The 26,224-nt window shown below is 42.4% G+C and overlaps 1 protein-coding gene across 1 annotated transcript; it reads left to right on the forward strand.

The window, feature by feature from the left end:
* The first annotated feature begins 619 nt into the window (after window positions 1-619).
* LOC134743009 (constitutive coactivator of PPAR-gamma-like protein 1) lies at window positions 620-26,054 on the forward strand. The gene is made up of 20 exons (XM_063676272.1): window positions 620-754; window positions 1,065-1,282; window positions 2,730-2,908; window positions 3,570-3,683; window positions 4,389-4,535; window positions 4,850-5,011; window positions 5,328-5,523; window positions 7,115-7,221; window positions 7,783-7,974; window positions 9,825-9,956; window positions 14,013-14,154; window positions 14,971-15,124; window positions 15,473-15,598; window positions 17,658-17,769; window positions 19,943-20,167; window positions 20,353-20,544; window positions 21,563-21,756; window positions 22,676-22,764; window positions 22,843-22,986; window positions 23,109-26,054. Exons 2-20 carry the CDS (start codon window positions 1,135-1,137, stop codon window positions 23,162-23,164), a joined length of 2,811 nt encoding a protein of 936 aa, XP_063532342.1. The 5' UTR covers window positions 620-754; window positions 1,065-1,134; the 3' UTR covers window positions 23,165-26,054.
* Window positions 26,055-26,224: the final 170 nt, after the last annotated feature.

Here is a 26,224-nt window from a genome sequence, read left to right on the forward strand (position 1 = left end):
TGAAATGACGTCTTCAATGTTGTCAGCGTAGTAATAAAATAAGCCGCAGAATTTGTAACAAGGACTTTGAAGCTCTTTGCAGCTCATTACTTGGAGGTTCAATATGTTATGTTGAGTCTGTTTAGGTAATTGAGTATTGTAATACATGAAATGAAGTAAAATTACAATTTTAAATCAAATACAAAATTTATAAATGATTTTTCACTTACAAAAACACTACACAGAAAATGTCACAGCTGTCACTGTGACAATTTGAAGTTTGACAGCCGGAAGTGTTTAGAAATTTCAGACACCACACACCACACACCATCGCACCGCACCGCGAAATTGGTGCCCCTCACCTTTGCCCTCACCCATAAGTGATTAAGTGCTCACACTTATGAGTGCGGCGCACTGTGACCTTGGACCGAAGAAGACGAAAATTCTCTTTTTTCAAACTTATTCCGGTTACAAGCAAATCCCCTCTATTGGACATGTTTTGTCCACTATAAAAGCCGTAACATACTACCGCATCGCAACGCGACCTTGGTGCGCTGCACCAATAAGTGAGAGCGAGAAAAAGATCTCTTTCTCGCTCTCACTTATGGGTGCGGTGCGGTAGTCTGTTACGAATTTTCAGTGCACACACAACGGTTTTGACGTTTTTGGTGTTCTATAGCTGGCTCCTAAAACACATCTATTTTAGATAATTACAAATGGCTTCCGTTTTCAACTTGCGGTTATCCTTCACTGCTGGCATGGTTTTCTAATCAAGGTTTGTAGTAATAATTGACCATTTTATTGATAATAGTGTAGTGTATCATTATTACTATTGTGAATTCTACTTGCTAGGTAAGTACTTTTGTAACTAAACTCAATGTTAGATGAGAAAAAAACTACCCGTGTTTGTTAATTTTAGGAAGGTGTCGTGCCGGCTTCAGTTTACGTGAACAAAATATTGCTTATTCAGTCCACTTTTTCGTGTTGCGTTACGTTTATTATTTATTGTGTCTTGTAATATCCATTAATTTCCTCTTCCGAGTATGCATTTGTATTTCCCGTCAAATCGATGATTTCTTTTCCAGGATCCATTTGCCGTGAGATAGTATTTGATTATATTATTTCTACTGAGTAGTTCTGCTACTGCCACGAGTCATGGGCATACAGGATCTACAGACTTATTTAGAAAATGAGGGAGTGGGTGTGGATTTGTTTCGGATTGCACGGAATCATGCCGGCGGCTTCCGACTAGTGCTTGACGCGGAGGGGTGTCTGGACCGGCTATATGGAGGATATTTCTCTGGCAAGTATCGAAATTATTAAAATTTTTGATAATATTGTTTCTTATTGTATTTGCTTAGCATTAATACGATTCTATATAAACGATAAAAATTCATGACACTTGACATTTGCAACTTGTTTGCAACCTTAAGCGAGATTTAGACTAGCAAGAACTTGCATGCAATTTTCATTACATTGCGGTATCTGATAAACATTTTGAATGCAGTTTACCTTAGTAGTCAGCAATGTAACGTAAATTGCATGCAAGTTCTTGCTAGTCTAAACCTCGCTTTACTTCTACTAATAACAATTCTCACTGGATATACCTACATAAGCATTCTTATACTTCCTTTGTCTATAGTCTGAATTTTATTCTCATGGAATTCTCATAAAACTTTTGCAGCATTCAAGGTACTTAAACTGTCCATATTTTCCATATTTATTAGAAATCTTTTTATATTCCACGCCAGAAATATAAACATAACATAAACATAATTTATTCAAAAACACGTATTGCATACATTCATATAAAAACAATGACAAAAAAATTGTGATGGTTTACATGGGCCTCAACTAGGATTTCCTGTGTTTCAGGCGAGAAATATGGCAAACATTGTTCATGCAAATTCATTTTCACTTACAAAATACACAATATAATTTAGCAATTTAATACTATAATACATTAATTGAATAATTATTATATTTATTCTATTGTAAATCCAGTCATATTGCTTATAATAGTTATAATCATTTTACAACTATTAGTAGATACTCTGTCTTCGATATTGACTTTGTTAAAAGGAAACTAAATTTTAACATAAAACATTTTGGAAAAGTAAAAGCTGCTTTTGTCGGGTAGTTTATTTATTGCACTGGTATCACTATGGAGATTCACTCGGGCGACCAAGTTACGGGCCACTAAACATAATTTGTCACTAATTTTCGATATTGAATGCTCCCGTAATCGCATTTAATGGCTTTAATTTAAACCGACTTCAAAAAAGGTAGAGGTATGCTATCGCAAAACTCCATCATTTCTTACTACCTACATTTATTTTTAAGTTTTTCTGCGAGCCCTTACTTTGAGAACCCTTGACTTGCCTACATGTGTCATTCTGACAGTGACGCTGTTTGTTTACATTAATTCCGTGAGGATAAAATTCAGACTATAAGGAACTATTGTAGCTTCCAGCAGAAACAAGAACAGACAGAAGTAAGAACAAATAAACAACATTTCTTTATATCTGTTTTTACTTAACCATTTTACTGCAGCATCAAAACAAACAAAACCTTGAATATGGAGTAAACTTATTTTTGTTTAGTTTGTTGTCAACATAAATAGATTTTGGAAAAGCATAAAATTTTATATACTTTGGTCATGAATTTCATAAATTTTCTTTGCTTTGTGTTTATTGTATAGTTAATAAAAAAAATCACCTCATCACCCGTGAATTTTTATTATTATTTAGATTGGGCATGCGGTGGACAGTGGGCCCGCTGTGTCCAATTCTTAACCACCCTGGCGCAGGCCCTTGCTGAGCACCAAGTGGCCCTATGTGTTTGCTTCAACGGAGCGCACCCTGCTCCACCAGTGGCTCCGCAGCACTGGATCCAGACGCAGTCTACTTACAGGCAGAGAGTCAACTCTGTTAGTCTGTTTTACTCAACAAAATTAATTATGCCTGAATTAATTTGTGCTTGTAATTTTAATTTTGTAAGATTTCATCATTCTCATCCGCATTGGATTTTTATTAGAATTACATTTGCAAACTTATTTGGAGTGCAACCACAGATTTTACTATTTTGAAGACTTACAAATCAACCCCTCAGCATTCATATATTCCTTACTTTAGGCAAAGAAAATGGGGTTGGCAACTGTCGAAGGTCAGCTTGCCCCTTTTTCTATGAGATTTAAAAAAAATTACTTAATTCTAGGGATTGACAGGCCTAGCTATGCTGGCGCCATCTGCTAAATACATCGACCCGCCAATCCCATTGATTGTAGTAGAGAGGTCTAAGAAAAAAACGTACCCCTTAGTTTGACATCCAAAACAGATGGCGCTGTACTGCGCCATATGTTTTGCGGTCACAAAATTGATAAACGTCAACTTTTGACAATCAGAGTTATCGCAAAATGTATGGAGCTGTACAGCGCCATTTCGTTTGCCTGTCAAATTCGAAGCACGAAATGGTCTTAGATTTTACGCATCTTAATCAATCAATGTATCTTTGCTTTAGGTATACATATTTGTATGTTCTTTAGTTTAAGTTTCTGAAAATAATGTCACTGAACACTTTTTGTTTTTCAGGTATTGCGCCATATTGTCACAAAGGGTACTCCTCCACCCAAAGTCTGGTGGGTGCCACCAATGGGGCTACATTCATGTCTTCGAACTGGTCTAAGATATCTGAATATACCCATTGTGAGTCTTAATTATTAATCTTTCAAGGTGGTAATCTCCCTAGTTCTGTTTATATACAGATGTAGTGCCTAATCCTTTACCATCGTATTTTCACGGAAACGTACGAACGTGTCGTGTACAAAAAGAAAAAGTATTGAGGTTGACTGTAGTAGCTTGGCAAATACGAATGTTTCCGAGAAAATACCATGGTAAACGATGATGCACTACATCTGTAACACGGTAATTAGGTAATTACAAGCAATATTTTTTTATAAAGTCACATATTGGCTCTCAAAAACCGTTATGTTGAAATTGGATTTAGTAGTAGTAGTAGTAGTAAATCACTTTATTGTACAAAACAAAAATTGATAACATGAAATTCATATAAATTTAGGTACAAAGGCGAGCTTATCCCTATAAGGGATTTCTTCCAGCTAACCTTAGAGTAAATGAGTGGAAAATTCGAATTAGATAGATAGACAAACTACGTACCACTACGTACGTACTATTTACGTGAACAAGATTGATTTATTTATTTCATAATTATGAGATTACAATATAAATTATATTAAACTAATCTATATACATTTAAAATTATGATCGTCAAAGAAAATTGGTTATATACAATTATAGAATGTCTAGAAATATATAATACAAGTCATCATCAAAAAAAGTAGACCGTATTTTTAATGTTTTGTGTAACTTTTTTTTTCCTTATCTCTGCAGATGGTATCCTCTGATGACCATTGTCAGGAAGTGGTGGGCCTGTGCCGAGAGAAAAGCTACGCTGGCCTGGTGGGCTGCTCTGGAGAGTACCTGGTGTTCCAACCTCCGAGATACTTTAGCTCGTCTCAGCTGAAGCTAACATACAGAGTAATTATTTTGACAGCACTTTGAAATGTACAAATTTCAAATAACCAAGGATTTATGACTTAAAGTAAACCCCTATAGTGTCCCACGGTCCTAAAACTAATACAATATTGCTTTTGTTTTGTTCGATTTTAAAATGAAACAAATTCGATTCTATTTTGTAATACCAATGGTTCAAATTTGACTGCCAATTTTATTTTTCTCGTGTGGTGGCTCGCTAGATGAAATCGCGTGTGCGTCATCGCGTCCGTGAGACACAAGGGTTTAAATCACCCAGAACAAGTTGGACCTTTAAATCAAATCCTGATTTTTTGCAGTCTTCCTTGGAAACTAAGGAGTACAAGATCCACGAACTGCCCCAATTGCTGGACGTGCCCCAGGACCGCCTCTGCCTCTTAGCCGCACTTCTCGGTGGTACCATTCTGTCGGAGCAGAGCCTCACTGATTTCTACAAGCGATTAGGAATTACTCAGAAAAAGGTATATAATTATGCATACTAATGTTGTAAATGCGAAAGTAACTCTGTTTGTCTGTCACTTCTTCAATCTATATTATTTAATCTGCCTGATTTGGGCACATTGACTTACTTTCATCAAGCTAAGGCTGCGTTTCCACAAGACATGTGCGAGGTAGCTGAGCAGTGCGGGTATGCGTAGCTAGGGTGTGTAGCGGGCTCTTTTCAAATAAGCGAGCGGGGTGTGATGAGGCGGGAGTATTGGTTCATGACAAACACATCCCTCGGTACACATCTCTGGTGGAAACGCAGCCTAAAGGTTCCGTTTGGTTCTGTTACAGCAACAAGTGCCGCCAGAAACCTTAATAAAGGCCGTAAGTCAGTTCGTGCGCGACCTGCCGTCGTCCGACATGGACAGCGCGTGTATCGAAATATTCGGCGACCTCAACGATCTCCGGGCGGCCAAGCTCAAACAAGCCGTTCAGTATTATCTCAATGGCACCAAAGATGGCTTCCTAAAATACAGAACTGCCACTGGTAAGTTTAAGCACAGATTAATAAATAGTTACTACGTAACAGATACATCATTCCCATACAAAAGCGAAAATACCTACGCTATAATAGCCTACAGAATCTTAATAATAATACCTGCTGCTCAGGTGAGTCAGGACGAGAAGAAATGTACCATAAGTACGCGCACAAAGAGTCGAGACTGCCTTGCTCGCCGTGCGAGTCACGTGCCAACGCGTCATCGTAAGAATGCGCTAGGGTTGTACTGTTACTTATGTTATTATTGTAATAAAACGAATGTTGCGAATCAACCATATTTTTTATTAGTCAATCAAATATTTAAAAACAACAATTATATTACCTGACTCAAAAAACTCCTTCATTTACGATTTACCTACAAATTAGTCAAAGATGCATTGTACACCATTGACGAATTCTTTTTGTAAATAAGTATTTAGGTTGTAATAGTAATAGTTGTTTAATGTATATTTAATATGTAATGTAATGTGTAATCGTAAACAGACGGACGTATAAAATGTAAAATTTTATGAATAAATAATTGAATTGAATTGAATATGTTCAAAGAAATAAATGGTGACAAAATTCATAAAGATAGATTTAAAATACTACTCGGTAAATACGACAAATTTTTCTTTGTTTTTTGACTTTTACACCCATCTACTGCACAATAATTACTTGGTTTCGGCATTTCGAAGCGTAGGCGCGGGAAACGTGCGGTGCGAGCGCTCAGGCGGGCGTTCGGCGGCCCTCTGTCGGTTCTATCGTCGACGATACGCCAAGCGGTAGGCATATAGCGCGTGGCCTTAAGCGAGTGAAGGAGGCCTGGTTTAAGTTATATTCCGCTTTATGAAAATGATATCTAGTGGTGCAATTGTAGGTTGTTTGCCACATTCAAATAATGTTAGTTAATTAATGGCAATCTCATACTGGCAACCAATAAACGTATTTATCTATCTATAATACTTAGCATTTGGTGACTGAACCAGTATATTTTAGCGCATATTCATTAGTCTTTACCCATTATGGAACAATGGTGTTCCGGACATTTGGGAGGCCTGCACAGAGAGGAAGCCAACCTGTAGAAGCCCTTTTGACACTTTAAATGAGATGAAAGGGGTACACTGACCGGATGCTGCCCTTGCCCGTGTCATGGGACGCACCCAGAGGCAGCAAGCGCCAGGGTGGTAGGACTATTGAGAGTTGATGGAATCTAAAATGAACTTTGTTATCGGGTACAAGTATTGTTAAGCAAGTCGCTCAAAAAGATTACATAATGGCCACAACCACTCTGTAAAGAGTGCAACGAAGAAGAAGAAAAGCGATAGACTACTGGGCTATGGAATAAAAAACTGGACATATTCATATTAAAAAATGCATCAACGTTTAGGTTTCTCTGACTTACACGCCGAGTACATTATTTGAAAGGCTGTTCAATTATTTATTAACTTTAAGGCATTCTCTATTAGCAAAGATAGATTATAACTCCGTATCCTTACTCCGTCTTATTATATCCTCTTTGCTATTAGTCAGCCACTGGTCAAAACAAATTTTGTAAAGTACTGTTGTATTACTGTATAACATATTTCGTTCTCATTAGGTCGCCGCCCGAAAACTAACAAAAGGAATCAGAAACCCGACAGTCCTCAGTCATCCTCTGCCGATTTGGACACTTCAAAATTAGCTACCGAGTCATCAGAACACGAGGTTTACTTTCTTTATAATCAACAACTTGCTACTGATCATCCACGCCTTTTCATCGTCATCGTATACATTGGCATACAGAATTCATACTAGGTCAATATGAATGTTGCATGATTCAAAATTCAAAGTGCAGAGTAAATTTTGGTTTTTATGAATTATTTATGTATGTGTATTTGGATTTCAAAGCTGTGAGCTTTTTAAGGGATTAATGTATTGCGATTCATGTCAGCAGTTAGGTACGTGAGACGATATCGTGCAACTCAGCTTCACATATTTGGCAATGTTCCTCAACATACGATACCCATGGAACCTTTTAACTTTGCCAGATATGTCAAGCTTGACACTCCGGACTTAGGCAGGACTGATTCTGCAGCACTAAGTCAGGCAAGACCATAGTCCTCTGATATTTTGTCTCACGTCTCTTTCAGCACATTTCGTGAGACTATTTCCTAAAAAAATCCACGGTTAATACGTTCGTTTGTTTTAAAATTCATTTTATTTTTATGTATAAGTTCCTTTTCATACTCTGAGCACTTACAAAATTTTTAAAACACTAAATTACAGCAAAAAGGCTTGGACGATTACAAATTGGCTACAGCAAACGCGTCAATGAATGCCGACTTTAGCACCGAGGAGCGGACGATGGAGGTGGGGCAAGCCTTGGCTTCCATGTCGCTCGAGGGAGGCGACGCCGAACAGAAGATACCCGCTTCTAAACCTGTAGAGAAACAAGAGCAACAAGCTGCAGCTAAAGAGGTGTGACTCTAAGAATATTAAAGCCTAGAAATCTAATTTAAAACCAATTTGTTTAAAGCCAAAATATAACTCGATCACTAATAATAACTCATTCACTGCTGACGACTGTGGGTTTTGTGTTCACGCTTTTCACTACAAAGCGGAACAAACATGTTATCTAACACTATAAACTATCGCGTTTTGTACACATATTTAGTGACTATAACGTGTTTAACGCAATGCACCACCAGCTGTGGTTACGGATCCGTGACCACAGCTGGTGCTAGTGCAACCTAGCTGAAACGTCGGATAAGTTTAAATATAGTAGATTGTACAACAAAGGCATAAAGCAATCCATTTTTATCCGAAGCAATTTATTGGTTCGATCGCAGCGAGGACCACAAACCAATATAGTCGAGGATAAAAATGGACATTTATGCCTGAGGTATACACTCTACTTTTCACTTCGATTGTGAGTAAAATATACAAAAATATCCAATATTGTAGGTTATTTCACCATATTTATTCAAGACTAAAGAAAGTTGTACTCAGTTGTGTCGGAGGCGCGGGGCACGACGGCAGGGCTGGCAGTTTGTATGGCAGATGCTGGACTTTATTGCTTAGTCAATAAGGGTCGTAATAGATGATTTTACTTTATGCTCTAGAACATAATAAGCAACTTTATGTCGTCTACGCACGACTTAGTCGAACTTTACGAGCATGAGAAGTGAAAATGAAATCATATCGCATTAGACCTGTTATAAATTATAATCACTAAATAAACATGTTATCGCGCCAGCAGTGAATGCGTTAAAATCGTTAAATGAATGTAAAAATATCACAGTATGGGAAATCAGAATCCAGAATGTGCCGGGATTCATCTTCTCGGCTTTATTATTCTAAGATGTGACTATTGACCATCACTAGTCTGTCAAAATTGGTAGCATGAACACCTAACTGCATCTAGCAACGCTAAGCGTCAGTCCCTGTGTGACGCATTGTGTTTCTGTTGTCTCATATGTCACGGAGATCAACATGTGTGTTTTTGTTCTGTAATTGTTCTTTGCTTTGCCTCTGCAGATTAATTTTATCTAGTCCATTCCATCTCAAACTGTGTTCGTATTTTGCTTTTATTAGTTTGATAATCATCCATTACTTTTAGTCATTTCTCAAGTAGCTAAAATCGAATTCCAGGCTATAAAAATACATTTTAGACTGACCTATTCAATATAAAATAATACTCTTTATAAACTGACATATAGATGTCACATACGAAAGAAAAATACCCAAGGTCTTCAGTGCCCATGACTGGGAAATATTTTCATAAAATAGTTTGATTTGTTTTCTAGTATACTAGGATATTTTAACATAGGGCATTAAGTCCGCCTTTTGTACATTTGTATTTTCTTTTGTGCAATAAAGATTAAATAAATAAATAAATATTTCATTGATATAATACAAGCACATCTATTTATTACAAACACTACGATATACGTGAATAGCGCTGTCTTGCGGATCCGTATCAGTGTGATAACCGATTGCGACGAAATTCAAAACCGGTTTACCATTGCTGACAATATAGGTATCAAAACAACCTACCTAATTTAGTCGGGTTCGTTGTTACCCACCAAGCTTTGGTAAGGAGCAACAAGACCCCTCTCGTTTCAACTTATTGGTACTAAAAGTTTTAGGTAGCAAACATGGAAATTGAGACTGACAAAGAGCAACTATTACTATAATGGCGCTTTCTCTGCTAGTTCTTTTGAAAGTACCATAATACCATCACGTTCGGGGTTGGAATTTATTACTTTGTCATCTTTATAATATATTTGCTTTTAGTAGCCACAAATAATGAAGTAAATAATTTCCAGAGCCGCCAAACCAAATCGCCGAGCTCGGACAACTGCCCGCCCGCGCCGGCCGAGGTGCTCCGCACGTGCGCCGAGCGCCACGCGCGCGGCCTCATGCACCCGCACATGCTCGCCATCCTCACACACCGCCAGGTACTTACCCCGCTAGTTACAACAAGTCCCCGAGCTCGGACAACTGCCCGCCCGCGCCGGCCGAGGTGCTCCGCACGTGCGCCGAGCGCCACGCGCGCGGCCTCATGCACCCGCACATGCTCGCCATCCTCACACACCGCCAGGTACTTACCCCGCTAGTTACAACAAGTCCCCGAGCTCGGACAACTGCCCGCCCGCGCCGGCCGAGGTGCTCCGCACGTGCGCCGAGCGCCACGCGCGCGGCCTCATGCACCCGCACATGCTCGCCATCCTCACACACCGCCAGGTACTTACCCCGCTAGTTACAACAAGTCCCCGAGCTCGCACAACTGCCCGCCCGCGCCGGCCGAGGTGCTCCGCACGTGCGCCGAGCGCCACGCGCGCGGCCTCATGCACCCGCACATGCTCGCCATCCTCACACACCGCCAGGTACTTACCCCGCTAGTTACAACAAGTCCCCGAGCTCGGACAACTGCCCGCCCGCGCCGGCCGAGGTGCTCCGCACGTGCGCCGAGCGCCACGCGCGCGGCCTCATGCACCCGCACATGCTCGCCATCCTCACACACCGCCAGGTACTTACCCCGCTAGTTACAACAAGTCCCCGAGCTCGGACAACTGCCCGCCCGCGCCGGCCGAGGTGCTCCGCACGTGCGCCGAGCGCCACGCACGCGGCCTCATGCACCCGCACATGCTCGCCATCCTCACACACCGCCAGGTACTTACCCCGCTAGTTACAACAAGTCCCCGAGCTCGGACAACTGCCCGCCCGCGCCGGCCGAGGTGCTCCGCACGTGCGCCGAGCGCCACGCGCGCGGCCTCATGCACCCGCACATGCTCGCCATCCTCACACACCGCCAGGTACTTACCCCGCTAGTTACAACAAGTCCCCGAGCTCGGACAACTGCCCGCCCGCGCCGGCCGAGGTGCTCCGCACGTGCGCCGAGCGCCACGCACGCGGCCTCATGCACCCGCACATGCTCGCCATCCTCACACACCGCCAGGTACTTACCCCGCTAGTTACAACAAGTCCCCGAGCTCGGACAACTGCCCGCCCGCGCCGGCCGAGGTGCTCCGCACGTGCGCCGAGCGCCACGCACGCGGCCTCATGCACCCGCACATGCTCGCCATCCTCACACACCGCCAGGTACTTACCCCGCTAGTTACAACAAGTCCCCGAGCTCGGACAACTGCCCGCCCGCGCCGGCCGAGGTGCTCCGCACGTGCGCCGAGCGCCACGCGCGCGGCCTCATGCACCCGCACATGCTCGCCATCCTCACACACCGCCAGGTACTTACCCCGCTAGTTACAACAAGTCCCCGAGCTCGGACAACTGCCCGCCCGCGCCGGCCGAGGTGCTCCGCACGTGCGCCGAGCGCCACGCACGCGGCCTCATGCACCCGCACATGCTCGCCATCCTCACACACCGCCAGGTACTTACCCCGCTAGTTACAACAAGTCCCCGAGCTCGGACAACTGCCCGCCCGCGCCGGCCGAGGTGCTCCGCACGTGCGCCGAGCGCCACGCGCGCGGCCTCATGCACCCGCACATGCTCGCCATCCTCACACACCGCCAGGTACTTACCCCGCTAGTTACAACAAGTCCCCGAGCTCGGACAACTGCCCGCCCGCGCCGGCCGAGGTGCTCCGCACGTGCGCCGAGCGCCACGCGCGCGGCCTCATGCACCCGCACATGCTCGCCATCCTCACACACCGCCAGGTACTTACCCCGCTATTTACAACAAGTCCCCGAGCTCGGACAACTGCCCGCCCGCGCCGGCCGAGGTGCTCCGCACGTGCGCCGAGCGCCACGCACGCGGCCTCATGCACCCGCACATGCTCGCCATCCTCACACACCGCCAGGTACTTACCCCGCTAGTTACAACAAGTCCCCGAGCTCGGACAACTGCCCGCCCGCGCCGGCCGAGGTGCTCCGCACGTGCGCCGAGCGCCACGCGCGCGGCCTCATGCACCCGCACATGCTCGCCATCCTCACACACCGCCAGGTAACTATATAGTATTGTATGAATTTTATGAGATGATTTTTTTCGGTTCGGGCTCTAATCTTTTAAACAAAACTTCAAAAGCCTTAGTTTCTTTTATATGCAGAGCGGTCAGCTCCGGTCTTCACGGCACGTCCTAAAGCAACAATGTCTTTTGATAGTAGAATAACAATCAGCCACGCGGGTGGCAAAAACAACAGGACATTGTAGATAACAATTTTTTTTATCTCTGAACGGGCTGTTTCATGAATTTGTACCATATAAATAGGATGGTAAAATTGGTTTTTAAACGGCTTGTTCCCGTTTACTTGTAACGGCGTTTTTGTCAGTAGCAGAAGTACTTACTGCATAAAGGAAACAACACCTTTTGTTTGACAGATTAGAGTCCGATAGCGGAAGCCATTCATTCATTCATTCATAATTTAAGAGCATGGCTCTTGTCGGTGGAGTATGCGCCAGTTTTCTCGGTCCTCGGCCAGGTTCTTTAGGTCCCTGTAAGACACGACATTTGCTTTCGCTTTCAGTTGTTGTGTGTAGCTTGCTCGTGGTTTTCCGCGGCCTCTTCTCGCTTCTATCTTGCCTTCTAATATAGTGTTAAAGAAAGTGTCGTGTCTTATCAAGTGACCTATCATTCTGCCTCGTCTATTTTCTATGGTTCTCAGCAGGTTTCTCTTCTCTCCCACAATTCGAAGCACTTCCTCGTTCGTTTTTTTCTCCGTCCAACTTATTCTCTCCATTCTTCTCCACAACCACATCTCAAAAGCCTCTAATCGCTTCCTATCTTTCTGCCGCATTATCCACGTCTCACACCCATACAAAGCGATGCTCCAGATGTATATCTTAATTAGGCGTTTTTTTGTACTCTTAGAGATCCTAGCCTTAAGCAAATGTTTTTTGGCGTTGAAAGCTGTTTTCGCCATTGCTATCCTTGATACTATTTCCCCTGTACATCTGGAGTCTTGTGTAATTAAGCTGCCTAAATATCTAAATTTGTTTACTTGTTCTATGTGTGTCCCTCTGATGTCAATTCCCTCCCTCGGAAGCCGCTCGACCCCAATTTCAAAGGAATACCGCAAATCGATGTACAGGTTAGCCGTTTGGCACACACATACTAGAGGCCAAAACAAAAATTTTGACCCGCAGTTCCTAAAAAAAGTAAAAAAAATTGTACTTGTACAAAGAAAAATCGATAGGGTATATCGTATCTGAAGAATACAATCTTGATATTTTGTGTCAAAAACTAAACAAACTATACCAACATGAAAGGCGCAGTTAAAGGGTTAAAGAGGTATTTCCCGTTCGATATATGGATATTACGTATGATTAATATGTACCGTATCTGCAGTATAGTTCCATAAGTCTCGTGAAATAGGTATTGAAGTAGAACTGTGTCACTTTGTAAAATTGTAAAAAAAAAAATTGTTAATGATATTATTTTCAAAATTGCTTTCTTGGAGTTAGACATGAGGATATCACGTATCATTTGTGGTATATTGTACAAAAAAAAAATCAGCCATATCGTGTCTGGAGGAGCCCAAACTTGGTATGTTTTGAAAATTCTTTTTGTTTTTATTTAAAAAAAATGACCGAAATGTAATGATGTGATATATTTTTAGAATCGCCTCAACAAGCCCTTTCTTATGATACCACATACCATAGGTTTTGGAAAAAAAAATTTTTTTTCCTTACAAAAAAAAATGTTTTACCACTCCCCCCGCAGCGAAATTTTTTTAGGAACTGCGGATCAAAAATTTTGTTTTGGCCTCTAGTATGTGTGTGCCAAACGGGCACCTGTACATCGATTTGCGGTATTTTTATACGAACGGGTTAGACTACGAGCCGAAAATCATTTCAGAAAGCTCTTACCTTCAATTGACTTTGGCAAACCAGAACCACCATGAAGAACGATACCATGGTTTAATGGTGGTCATTGGCAGTTCCAGTTCATCTGATATTTCTTTCCGAGAAACAATGCACGACTAGGAAATACCGAAATTACTATAAGTTTGTCTAGAATATTTGAGATTCATTCCGACTAATAAATCATGTTCAACCAGGTGGCGCTGCCAGTCCTGATGGAAGACGACAACCACCGCGAGATCCCATCCATCCACCACTTCTACCGCCCCATCCGACAGAACGTCTACGCCATCCTCTACAACATGCACCACCATCGCTTCATGGCACAGAAGGCTAAAGGTACTTAGCCAATAAGGACTCTTATCAAACCTTTCGGTAACCTGCTAATAGGAAACGAGGTGAAATCCAATCATAAAAATAATTAAATTTCGTGTCCCTTTCGCGACAGAACTGATTTACCTACTCGTAATGGCGGACACATAGACAAAGACCTACAAGTTAATCCTTGATTTTATAACCCAGGTACTAAGGGGTCATTCATTAATTACATCACACGTTTGGGGGGGTAGGGGGGGGGGGTGTCAAGAAAATGTTGTAACAAGGGGGAGGGGGAGTGACAAACTTTGTGACGTCACATTAACTTATTTAAATTATTTTATTCGCTGTACAGTTAAATAACAAGTTTTTGGAACGATAATCGTTTATTTTTCTTTCCTAATCTGTTTTGGGTTATAAAATTACTAATAGTTCTTTTGTCAAAAATATTATGATAAAATATTAACAATACTTAATTCTATTTGCCGATTTCAATGAAAAAATGTGACGTCACACCAGGGGAGAGGGGTTTGCCAAATGTGACCAAGTGTGACAAGGGTGACAAGGGATCAAAAAACCCCGAAATTCGTGTGACGTAATTAATGAATGAACCCTAAAATGAAAGTCTGATTGTTCTCATTAGTCTAATCAATTGATAGGTATGTTACTTTCAGTACAAAATAGGTATAGAATCAGGATGATTGGGCATACAATTAAATTGCCCCAATTAACAGCCATTTTAGTATCTGACATATAAAAACTGAACTTAGGTAACAGCAAGCTTATTCACTATATTACATTTAAGGGCACTCAGATTTAAACCCTGATTGTCAATTTTAGATGAAGGCACATCAAGCATGTCGGTCGAGCGCGCGTGCACCGTGCAAGTGGCCGAGTGGATCTACTCGCGCGTCAACCCGGGCAAGACGCCCGAGATGGTGCCCGGAGTGGTTCTCGACTGGCCCGTGCCCACTGTGCAGAGGCTTTGGTTCGGGTGAGCTTTGTATTACATCTGCTGATTTTTTAATCTTTTCATCCTATTACTCGCGCGTTAATCCGGACAAGATTCCCAAGATGGTGCCCAGGGACTGGCCCGTACCTACTGTGCAGAGGCTTTGGTTCGGGTGAGCTGTGACCTACTATGCCACAAGTTCTTATTTATTCTGGGTTATTCCACAAAAAAGTAACATGGATGATGGATTCATTGCGTATTTATATGATGAAAGTTCCGTATCATACGTATCGAATATATATCTTGGGATATTGTGATCCAGTTACGCTTAGTTTTCCCCCCGTACATACCTTTTACCGTCAATATTATCTTGTAAATCTTGTATTGCAGAACCGCGCAAGACGACAAGTGCCGCCGCATGCGCGCGTTCCTGTCATGCATGCGCTCCGACACGCCGCTCATGCTCAACACGTCGTACGTGCCACAACACCTGCTCATCCTGGCCACTGTGCTGAGGTAAACATTCCCTTATGTTACTACCAGTGCATTACCCAAGACGAGTGCGACACGCCGCTCATGCTCAACACGTCCTACGTGCCGCAACACCTGCTCATCCTGGCCACTGTGCTGAGGTAAACATTCCCTTATGTTACTACCAGTGCATTACCCAAGACGAGTGCGACACGCCGCTCATGCTCAACACGTCCTACGTGCCGCAACACCTGCTCATCCTGGCCACTGTGCTGAGGTAAACATTCCCTTATGTTACTACCAGTGCATTACCCAAGACGAGTGCGACACGCCGCTCATGCTCAACACGTCCTACGTGCCGCAACACCTGCTCATCCTGGCCACTGTGCTGAGGTAAACATTCCCTTATGTTACTACCAGTGCATTACCCAAGACGAGTGCGACACGCCGCTCATGCTCAACACGTCCTACGTGCCACAACACCTGCTCATCCTGGCCACTGTGCTGAGGTAAACATTCCCTTATGTTACTACCAGTGCATTACCCAAGACGAGTGCGACACGCCGCTCATGCTCAACACGTCCTACGTGCCGCAACACCTGCTCATCCTGGCCACTGTGCTGAGGTAAACATTCCCTTATGTTACTACCAGTGCATTACCCAAGACGAGTGCGACACGCCGCTCATGCTCAACACGTCCTACGTGCCGCAACACCTGCTCATCCTGGCCACTGTGCTGAGGTAAACATTCCCTTATGTTACTACCAGTGCATTACCCAAGACGAGTGCGACACGCCGCTCATGCTCAACACGTCCTACGTGCCGCAACACCTGCTCATCCTGGCCACTGTGCTGAGGTAAACATTCCCTTATGTTACTACCAGTGCATTACCCAAGACGAGTGCGACACGCCGCTCATGCTCAACACGTCCTACGTGCTGCAACACCTGCTCATCCTGGCCACTGTGCTGAGGTAAACATTCCCTTATGTTACTACCAGTGCATTACCCAAGACGAGTGCGACACGCCGCTCATGCTCAACACGTCCTACGTGCCGCAACACCTGCTCATCCTGGCCACTGTGCTGAGGTAAACATTCCCTTATGTTACTACCAGTGCATTACCCAAGACGAGTGCGACACGCCGCTCATGCTCAACACGTCCTACGTGCTGCAACACCTGCTCATCCTGGCCACTGTGCTGAGGTAAACATTCCCTTATGTTACTACCAGTGCATTACCCAAGACGAGTGCGACACGCCGCTCATGCTCAACACGTCCTACGTGCCGCAACACCTGCTCATCCGGGCCACCGTGCTGAGGTAAACATTCCATTGGTGTAATTCTCCAGAAGATAGACGATCTATTAGAGTTGGGCGTTTGAGATTTGTAGCATAACCTAGAGAGTAGGAAAAGCCTACCGTAATCTTAATGTTGTTGTTGTCCTATGGCACCCCAGAGGTGCAAAGGGTCTTCACAAGTTTGCGCCACGCCTTCCTATTCCTTCAGCAACCCTTCTGGCCTCGCTCCAGCTCAACCCGACCGCTCGTAGCTCACTCATGACGGAGCGCTGCCAAGAGTGTACAGGGCGCCCGGAGCCACGGCTTCCGTCCGGCGGTTTCCAGCCGAAAGCGATGCTTGCGTTATTCGTTTCCCCTCTTGGAATAGTATGTCCTATCCATCTCCATTTCCGTGTCGCGATTTCTTCGTCAATGGGTGTTTGCCGGCATATACTCCATAGGTCAGAGAATGCGAAGGATCGACCTGAGGGACTTGTTGACGAAGACTTGCAGCTTATTCGTTAGGCCCTTAGTCACTCTCCACGTTTCGCAGCCAAAAAGCAACACTGATTTAACAATTGATTCGAAGAGGGAAAGTTTAACACGTCGCGTGAGCACATTCGACTCCCAAACAGCCTTTAACTGAGCGAACGCAGCCTTCGCCTTCTTTATCCTGTTGTCGATGACTTGATGCGCTCCACCTTTGCAGGATAATAATTTGCAGGTAATTTTAATACGGAACCCTAAAGAGTGTAATTCTATATAGCAGAATAGCAGTTCCAATTCCAAAGCTGATTATGTGCATAAACTTTAATTTTTTTACAGATTCGTAATGACATCGCAAATTCAGATCTTGCGTCGTCAGGAGTTGGACGCGTTCCTGGCCACAGCTTTCTCTAATGATCTCATGAATGCCCTTCACTTGCAAGAGATGACGGTAAGTTCTACTGCTGCTCTTTCTGCTTATAAAATAATTTTCGACTTGCGATTCCTATTACTGGGTCTTTATAATATTATAAGACCAAATATTGTCTTTTTCTTGTTTTCTTTTCGTGTCAAAAAAAGTAGGGGGTTATGTTTTCGAAAATACAGTTCTGTGTTCTGTATCTTTTTGTTTTATAGTGAGGAAAGACATGAATACTCGAACAGGGCCAAATTTTATTTTTACGCTTTGTTTGCGATAAAGATGTTTTTCAAAATAGTCATTAACTTTGAAATCATATTAGACATTTATTATGATTGTATGTTTTGACACTTAGGGGGCATTTCACGTCAAGCGGGCAGCAAAAAAATTGTCAGGTTCTGGATTTTGTTAATAGTTGGATTAATTGGACCTATATGTGAACTAAAAAATTTGGCATCATTACTTTTTTAATATATTGCTTCGTTAAAAATTTATACGCATTTGAAAAAACTACAAAATTTGAGGAACGGATTTTTTAAAAATTATTATTGCAATTCTTTCAATGGATTTAATTATAACTAAATAGTGATTATTTGAGAATATTAGTTGATTTCTTTGAAAATTTATAAAAAAAGTTTTTTTTATCTTTTTATCATATAACAAACCGGAAGTTAGTATTAAATATCTTTTTTTTTTTCAACTTCGCATTTTTAATAACTATAGCTATAGTTATTAAGTTACCTCTAGCGTTTTGTTAAAACATAAACGTTTTGTTTTCAGTTCCAAGATATGGTTGATCAGTGATAGCGCTACAAGGCACGATTGAATAATACATGATTTGCTTTTATACATCTTAACCGATGAAATATTGTTTATTGCTTTAATTCCGTTACGCAAAAGCAAAAAAACCCGTAATTGGCCATTAAAGACTGCCACATAGAACTACCGCTCAGTACGGAGCGTCGCGCAGTACTTTCGAATTACTTCATGAACCTTCAAAACCAATCGAGATGCCATTATAAAAAAATTTATAGGACATTAGTACACCATAAGCTACATTATTGTGTAAAAATAAAAAATATAAAAAAATGCGAAGTTGAAAAAAAAAAGATATTTAATACTAACTTCCGGTTTGTTATATGAAAAAAAGATAAAAAAAAACTTTTTTTATAAATTTTCAAAGAAATCAACTAATATTCTCAAATAATCACTATTTAGTTATAATTAAAACCATTGAAAGAATTGCAATAATAATTTTTAAAAAATCCGTTCCTCAAATTTTGTAGTTTTTTCAAATGCGTATAAATTTTTAACGAAGCAATATATTAAAAAAGTAATGATGCCAATTTTTTTTGTTCACATATAGGTCCAATTAATCCAACTATGAACAAAATCCAGAACCTGACAATTTTTTTGCTGCCCGCTTGACGTGAAATGCCCCTTAGGCCAAGCAACAAGAGGGATAGACATAGTATAAACAGGGCAAAGTATGTTATCTTCATACAACGCACCGCGCGCGACTTGTATGTGTGCGCTGTATGAAGATAACATACTTTGCCCTGTTTATACTAGGAAATACTTGAAACACAATTTTTGACTCCGTAACTTTGTTTGGCCTAGTTAGGAGGTGAACATATCAAAAGTCCCCGGGCGTAGCTCTTGAGCCGCGAGGGGAGAGGGGGGTTTTAAGGTCTCATTTTTCGGGTTTCACATATCTTGGAAACTTTGCGTCCTAGCCACATGACTACCGAAACGAAACCTGAATAAATTTGCTACAAGTTTAATTTTGTGAAGTTTTTCAATATCTTGAATAGTTATGCCAAATGATCATTCGACCTATTGTGTTTCGACCAATGGTTTCTCGGGAAATTGTGACGGTTACTAAATGAGTATTCTACGAAAAGTAAATATGCGTATCAATGCTCTGCTTACTACTCTTGCAAACGACTGTTATGCGTAATGAGATTCTGCCATTCGTTACTCTGCCAAAGAACCCGCCTGCAAATCGTTATCGGCGAAACGTAAATCGGCTTATTTTTTCTCGGAAAATCAATAGGGCACCTAATTAGACCGTTTCTCGTGTATAGGTCGATTCACGGCGGTCGATCGGCGCGGATATTCTGTGAACATTTTGGCAGTTCAGTACAAATCTCTTCCGCGCCATAGTTAATGCTAACTCTGTAAGTGTGCGGTGTGTGGTGTGCAGGTGAACGGCATCAGCTCGCGCGGCGTGCAGCTGGGCGCGCTGGTGATGGCGGGCGCGGAGACGGCGCTGCTCGCCAACGACGCGTGCGGCGCGCCCGTGCCCTGGCTCGTGGCCGCGCCCTGGCTGTACTTCGACGGCAAGCTGCTGCAGCGCAACCTCGCCCGCGCCATGCACTGCAAGCACCTCGCCCAGCTCTGCGACAACCATCTCGACACCGTCGTCAAGGTACTGTACAGGCTTCACTGCGACAGTGTCACCTAGGCCTATGTTTCACCACACTGACAATTGTCATCTGACCCTGACGATTCTCCATATATTGTCGGTCCAACAAGTAAATATTGACCTACTTGCGTTTGTCGGTCCTCGCGGTAGTATCTCGGTGCGCTATGTAATGTTGTATTTCCGTGCAGGTGGAGCGCATGCGCAAGGCGATCCTGGAGGGGCTGGAGGTGGAGTGGGCGCTGCCGCCGCTGCCGCTGGTGGCGGGCGTGGTGGGCGGGCTGGGCTGGCGCGGGCGGGCGCGCGGCGCGCGGCTGGAGATCGCCGGCGTCGTGGTCGGCCAGTGGGGCGCCGACTACCCGCAGCGGGCGCGCTACCCGCAGGTGACCAAGCACAACCACTCCCCTCTGTAGCGGCCCAGGACCTTATCGGCGTGGGCGTGGAGCAACAAGCCCTCCTAATGTTAGACCCCTCGGCACCAATCTTCGCTTCGTTGTGCACCCACCACCCACTCTCTGCTAGCATGGTGATATAGACCGCGGGCCAGGAGCATATTTCGTCGGTCATCACCTCCCGGCTGATACTTTAGATGCTATCATGAATTAAAAAAATAGTTAGCCGATTGTATCGCGGTGGAAAACCCGTCAGCTGTCCACATGAAAATGTAGAAAATTCGCACCCTACCATTTTTTATCCGCAAAGTATGCGTAATGCGTAATCCGTTTATTGAATCCCTGATGAAATGCTACGAGCAAAGTTTCACCACGTTTTATTACTATTATAAATTAAAAGGTAAAGCGCTTAATAAATTTTACATGTTCATGCCACCAGCTGACATTCTTTCCACCGCGATACAACCGGCTGACATTTTTTAATTCACAATAGCATCTAAACTATCATCTGACAATCACACGGGAGGCGATGACGAAGTTTATTATAGTTTATTAAGTTAACTACTATAAGAGTCATCGCCCGGGAGGCGATTAGTCATGGAAAACTGTTCCTGGCTCGCGGTCTAATACCTGCTTATCTACCTAACCTAAGTGATGCCTTTTTCGAGCGAATGCTATGTGTATATTTGCTTAAAGAATTTTAAGTACTCTTCAAATAAATCCAAATGTATTGTAATGTCCTAATATAAATGATGCATCTAAAAAAATTGTGCATTTAGTTTCCGGACAGCTAATTTGTTTTGACTCTTTATAATAGTCGAATTTAAATTTTATTCGGATGTTTATCGTAATAACGGGACCATCGGAACAACACGAATCGTGATCAAGATAATACATCTATTTCGACGGAGAGTTTCGCGCTAATTTGAGCGCACTGTATAAACACCAGACGTTTTCCCTCATCACCCTGAAGTGCTAATGTAAGTTCCGGTATATCGGGTATATGCAGGCGGCGCACTACGTGGGCTACACGCCGCCGGTGCGCAACGCGTACGGCGCGCGCGGCGGGCGCGGCTGGCGCGGGCGCGGGGGTGCGCGGGGGCGCGGCGCCTCCTCCGCCGCCGCCGCCGCCGCCGCCCGGCCCCAGCGCCGCCGCAACCACAACGACGAGCCCGCCAAGCCCGCCACGCTCTCTGTCAACGGGTAACTATCCACTAACTTGCTCTACTTGACTATTTTAATAGTACATTACCATAGAGGCCGGGTAACGAAGGGTTGCAGGGCAAGTAGACGTAGAAGTAGATATAGACGGCCGAGCGTAACGAGACCGGATAGGGATACGCGCCCGGCAACCCCGTTTCTCGTCCGAGATTTGTATGGTGCTTTTCTCAAACTTGCAATGAAATATCCATAGGCTACGGTGGCCAAAATCGAAAAAAAAACTGTTTAAAAACTGAATTTAACATGGAGCAAGTACTAGGGCCTCATGAGTTACGAGGTGTTGCTGACCAACCCGCCGGGGCGCGCGCGGGCCGCGGCTGCTGTTAAAAACAAAAGAAGGTTGCTGTACAGGCTTAGGTGTGTAAGGCTGTATGAAATTTCTTTACATATCATCTTCACTCATCGCACCGGATAGCCGGATACGTAGTATTTCCGGACCTAATTTGAAGTAAGTCATGTCAACATTTCACTGCGTTTAAGGAAAAATAATATAGTTCCTTAAAAATTATCAAACGCATGAGTGGCTATCGCACCCGAGACCCCTTCTACGCGCCCGGCCAATAGGAAAGGCGAATTTCCTCTAAAAAAATCACGTACATAAATTATTATTAACGCATAGATAGACTCGTGCATAATTCTCCGAAAATATGGCTCATTACGATAACAGAGTAGATACATCGATGAAGTCTTATACGAGATTCGACCACAGAAACGAGCGCAAAAAAAAACCCTATTTCAACCACAACAACTCGGGTCAGGCATAAAAAATTCTCAAAGCTAAGCTCGTAAGAGCTTCGATGACCACCCTACTTCGGTTTAAGTGGTTTATTGCTAAGAAAAAGAATAATTATTTTTTGTTGTCCACGCTAGGTAAGCTAATGTTCCCTTTTATATGTTACAGTAAAACTGTGCGTCCCGAAGACCTGGGGTCCCAGGCCGAGGAAGGCAGCCCACACGGGGAAGAATCCGCTCCCGACAACGATAACGAAGGTCTGCTATTATTCCCTATAACATCATGCATACGTTTTATTATAGTACATGTTTGTTAATTAGTCATTCCCGGTTTAGGAGCACAGCCGATGCGAACGAAGACTGCAAAAAATGCCAAGAAAAATGTTGGAAAAGGTAAAAAGAAGAATTCCAACCCCAAGACTGACGTAGCGCAGACGTTGGAGGCCAATGGACCGCTCGAGAACAAGGTGACCGCTGAATAGATTCTTACCACCACTTACCGACTACAAAAGAACTTTCCACAAAGCTTTCCTCTATTCCCTATTTTCTTCAAGTTTGAAACATTTAACTCAGCCAGTTGATTATATTTTAGATGGAGACGGGCCATAATTCGGACAAAGAGCATATTGGTCAAGGTGACGCCCCAGTTTCTAATTAGTACTAAAAATTAGATTTTTTTACTTTCCGAAACTGTACCGGAGGTAGTCAATTTTATTTTGTTAGCTATTATACTCTAGTAGTTGTTAGATGCCTCTTTTGTATTCAGCTTTGATGTCCGCTCCGCCACGCACGGCACGGCACGGGGGATCAGTTGCAATACGCGGTCGTAAGCCGTTTTCATTGTTGGTTTTTAGTGGTAGCATTGCGTTCATTTGTAGGGGAAAGCTTTTCAGTAATATAATTCGTACATACGTGTATGTAGTAGTTTGCACAAATAACATTTTATATAATATCATTTGTGTGTTCTACTAACGTTCCGCTCCTTATCATTATTATCAATAAAAGTAACATCCGGGACATTTTGGGAATTTATAAACAATTTACGTCTAAATCTTATTGTTATAATGTAGCACGTGGTTGCATAATAATTGTGAATCAGATAAATAATAACACCTCGTATCGATGTTGTTATTGTCTGAGCCCGGGCGCCTCAAGCGCGTCAAGTATACGTGCCTCAAGACCTATAAGACTTCCCAATAAGAGACTGATTTTATATTACGTTGATTGTCACATAATGTGTACAATTAATTCTAATATTAATAACAAGAGACATGATCGAGGCGACCGCCTCCCTAAACCCTAATAAGACGAAGAGTGCCTCTTTGGATATTTTGTGATATGCTGTAAGTTAACACTCCTGTATCAGATACGCATGCTCGACGTTGCCGGAGCAAATAACAAAGTGCCCAAAGGGAGTAGGTTTTGTTACATGCTAGTATTAATATCTGTGAGATAGACAAACCTCGAAAGCACCCGTTAATTGACAAGTGATAATTAGAAAATATATATTAATAAATTAACATGTTCATTGTTAAGTCACGTTTAATTAAAAGTGAGATGACTTAGTAAATAATATGTTTTGATTTTAAGCATATAAAGTACTGAGTCAGCATTATTTATTTACATATAGTAATATTTACAATTTACCAAATTATTATTTTTATTTTTTGGCTAGGTTTAGTCGATGTTATCCGTATGGTAAATGGAAGCGCTTTGAGCGCAATAAAGGCTTCCTTCACCTATCCTCTTTAAAAGTGAAAAAGATAGCTTATTTAGACCCTCGTGTCCAGTCAAGAGCAACTAATTGAAATTATAAATTAGATGGAGTAGTAGTTTTGGTTAATGCAACGCGATACCTGTTTAAGACCCAGATGTCAGTTGATCCCGGTTTACTCGCTAGATAACATGGACTAAACCTGCTATTTTCAGACTTGTTTTCGGTACTTCATGAAACGTTATTTAGGCGTAATTGAGATGGTTGAATGTTGTTGTTGGGAACTGTGTGTTGTATTGTTATTATGCTGTATTGTTGGCCGCACACGGCTGGTTGCGAACTGTAATACCATAATAGATGGAGGGTTGAAAATTTTAGAATAGAAATTGCATTTATTGAATGATGGTTGGTGCTTTAGGATTCGTGGGACTGCCTGAAACGAGTCTGAAACTCATAGACTTAAGTCTTATAATAGACGTTTAAATGAAACTGAAAGAACATTCGCATGTTGACTTTTCCTCATCCTATAGGGTATTATTTCAATAGGAAATTTTAGATTGTTAGTGATATATTTATACGCATTTTTGGGATCTCAATGTTGCGAATGTTCTTCACTTTATATGTATTTTTGTAAATTTGTTATAATGTTATACTTAATGTAGCTGGAATGACTAACAAGGATATTTGAGACAAAGTCTTGCTAAGATACTCGGTTGGCGGCACAACTGTCGCGACGTTTTGAACAGTTACATTCCATTTCGAGTCTACTCGTAAACATTCGAGGGACAGTTCGCGCCGGTCGAGAATGGAACCAAATGAAGACTTTACAATTTTTGGAACGCTTTTACCCTGGGCAGAAGACAAAATATGTTGCAACAATACATATAATTGATTTTATCAATCGAAACGAGCACAACTCGAGTGCAGAGCACACGTATAAGTAGCCACTGCGCTGTTCCAAGTAATTGCCAATCAAAGTAATGTAACTATAATGCATCTGACTTCGAGCCGCGGGCGGCCCACTGGCCCACTGGCCCGGCGGCGGCGCTCGGCGCTCGGCGGCCGGCGAGCCCGGCACGCCCGGCACGCCTGCTCCCGCGGCGACTCGCTAGCGTCGCTCCAGGCGACTACGACATATTATATATTTAAACATATATTATTGCTTGCTTATTAAACACGAATGTGTAGCGTTTAGAATTTTAACTTCAATGTATTTTCATTTCTTTAAGAATTATGTGTAACAGCATAAAGCATGTTATAGAGGATTAAAATAACATTTCAACGGTTTCATAAAGAAAAGGCAGACAGCTTTTGGATCGTGTACGATCCGAGAGAATTTTATAAGTCGATCGATGTTTCGCTTGCCTTTCGAGTTATTAAACCGTTTTTCGTGCTCTTTAAATAAATATACTTTGTCGTCACATACATACTTTTAAAATGTAATAGTTCATTAGTGGTGATTCAAAGGAGTAGATTTTTTTTTTCTCTTTTTAAATCCATTATTCACTATAGTTTTAGATTATCCAACAATATTATAACATTTACTACATTATAAACTTGTTTGCCGACGATAGTCACTTAATATTGTCAACATAATTGTAATCAAAATATATTAGAATACTTGTGGTAATACATAACATTTTCGTAACTGAACTGTAGCAAACGTGGAACTGTGGCTTTTTTGAAAACACTTATAACTTAGTATGTAACCTAATAAAGAGAATTGTTTAAAAACGTTCATTACTATTTTAGTTTGGACACAAAAAAAATTGGATGAATTTAAATTGTAAACAGTTGTATTTGTCTTCAAATAAAACGTTCCATCATTATGAAATTGTTTTATTCATTCACTGAGATTTAAACGCTTATGGATTTCGGTGACAGTGGTTCCTTCGACATTAGCTATATAATTGATAACTATTTGAGCAGCGTCTTTGACGTCGTTATATTGGTGTAGCAGGTGTACTCTGATTGCTTTCTCGCCCCCATCGAGCAAGTGGTCTA

This window comes from Cydia strobilella, chromosome 7, assembly GCF_947568885.1.
Source record: "Cydia strobilella chromosome 7, ilCydStro3.1, whole genome shotgun sequence".
Classification (NCBI taxonomy): domain Eukaryota; kingdom Metazoa; phylum Arthropoda; class Insecta; order Lepidoptera; family Tortricidae; genus Cydia; species Cydia strobilella.

What these genes read in the sequence shown, in the direction of transcription:
- LOC134743009 (XM_063676272.1), top strand. Translation starts at nt 1,135, where the DNA reads ATGGGCATACAGGATCTACAGACTTATTTAGAAAATGAGGGAGTGGGT. An exon ending in AAAATACAGAACTGCCACTG is followed by an intron (nt 5,524 to 7,114) that starts GTAAGTTTAAGC and finishes CGTTCTCATTAG; the next exon opens with GTCGCCGCCCGAAAACTAAC. An exon ending in GAACAAGGTGACCGCTGAAT is followed by an intron (nt 22,987 to 23,108) that starts AGATTCTTACCA and finishes AGATGGAGACGG; the next exon opens with GCCATAATTCGGACAAAGAG.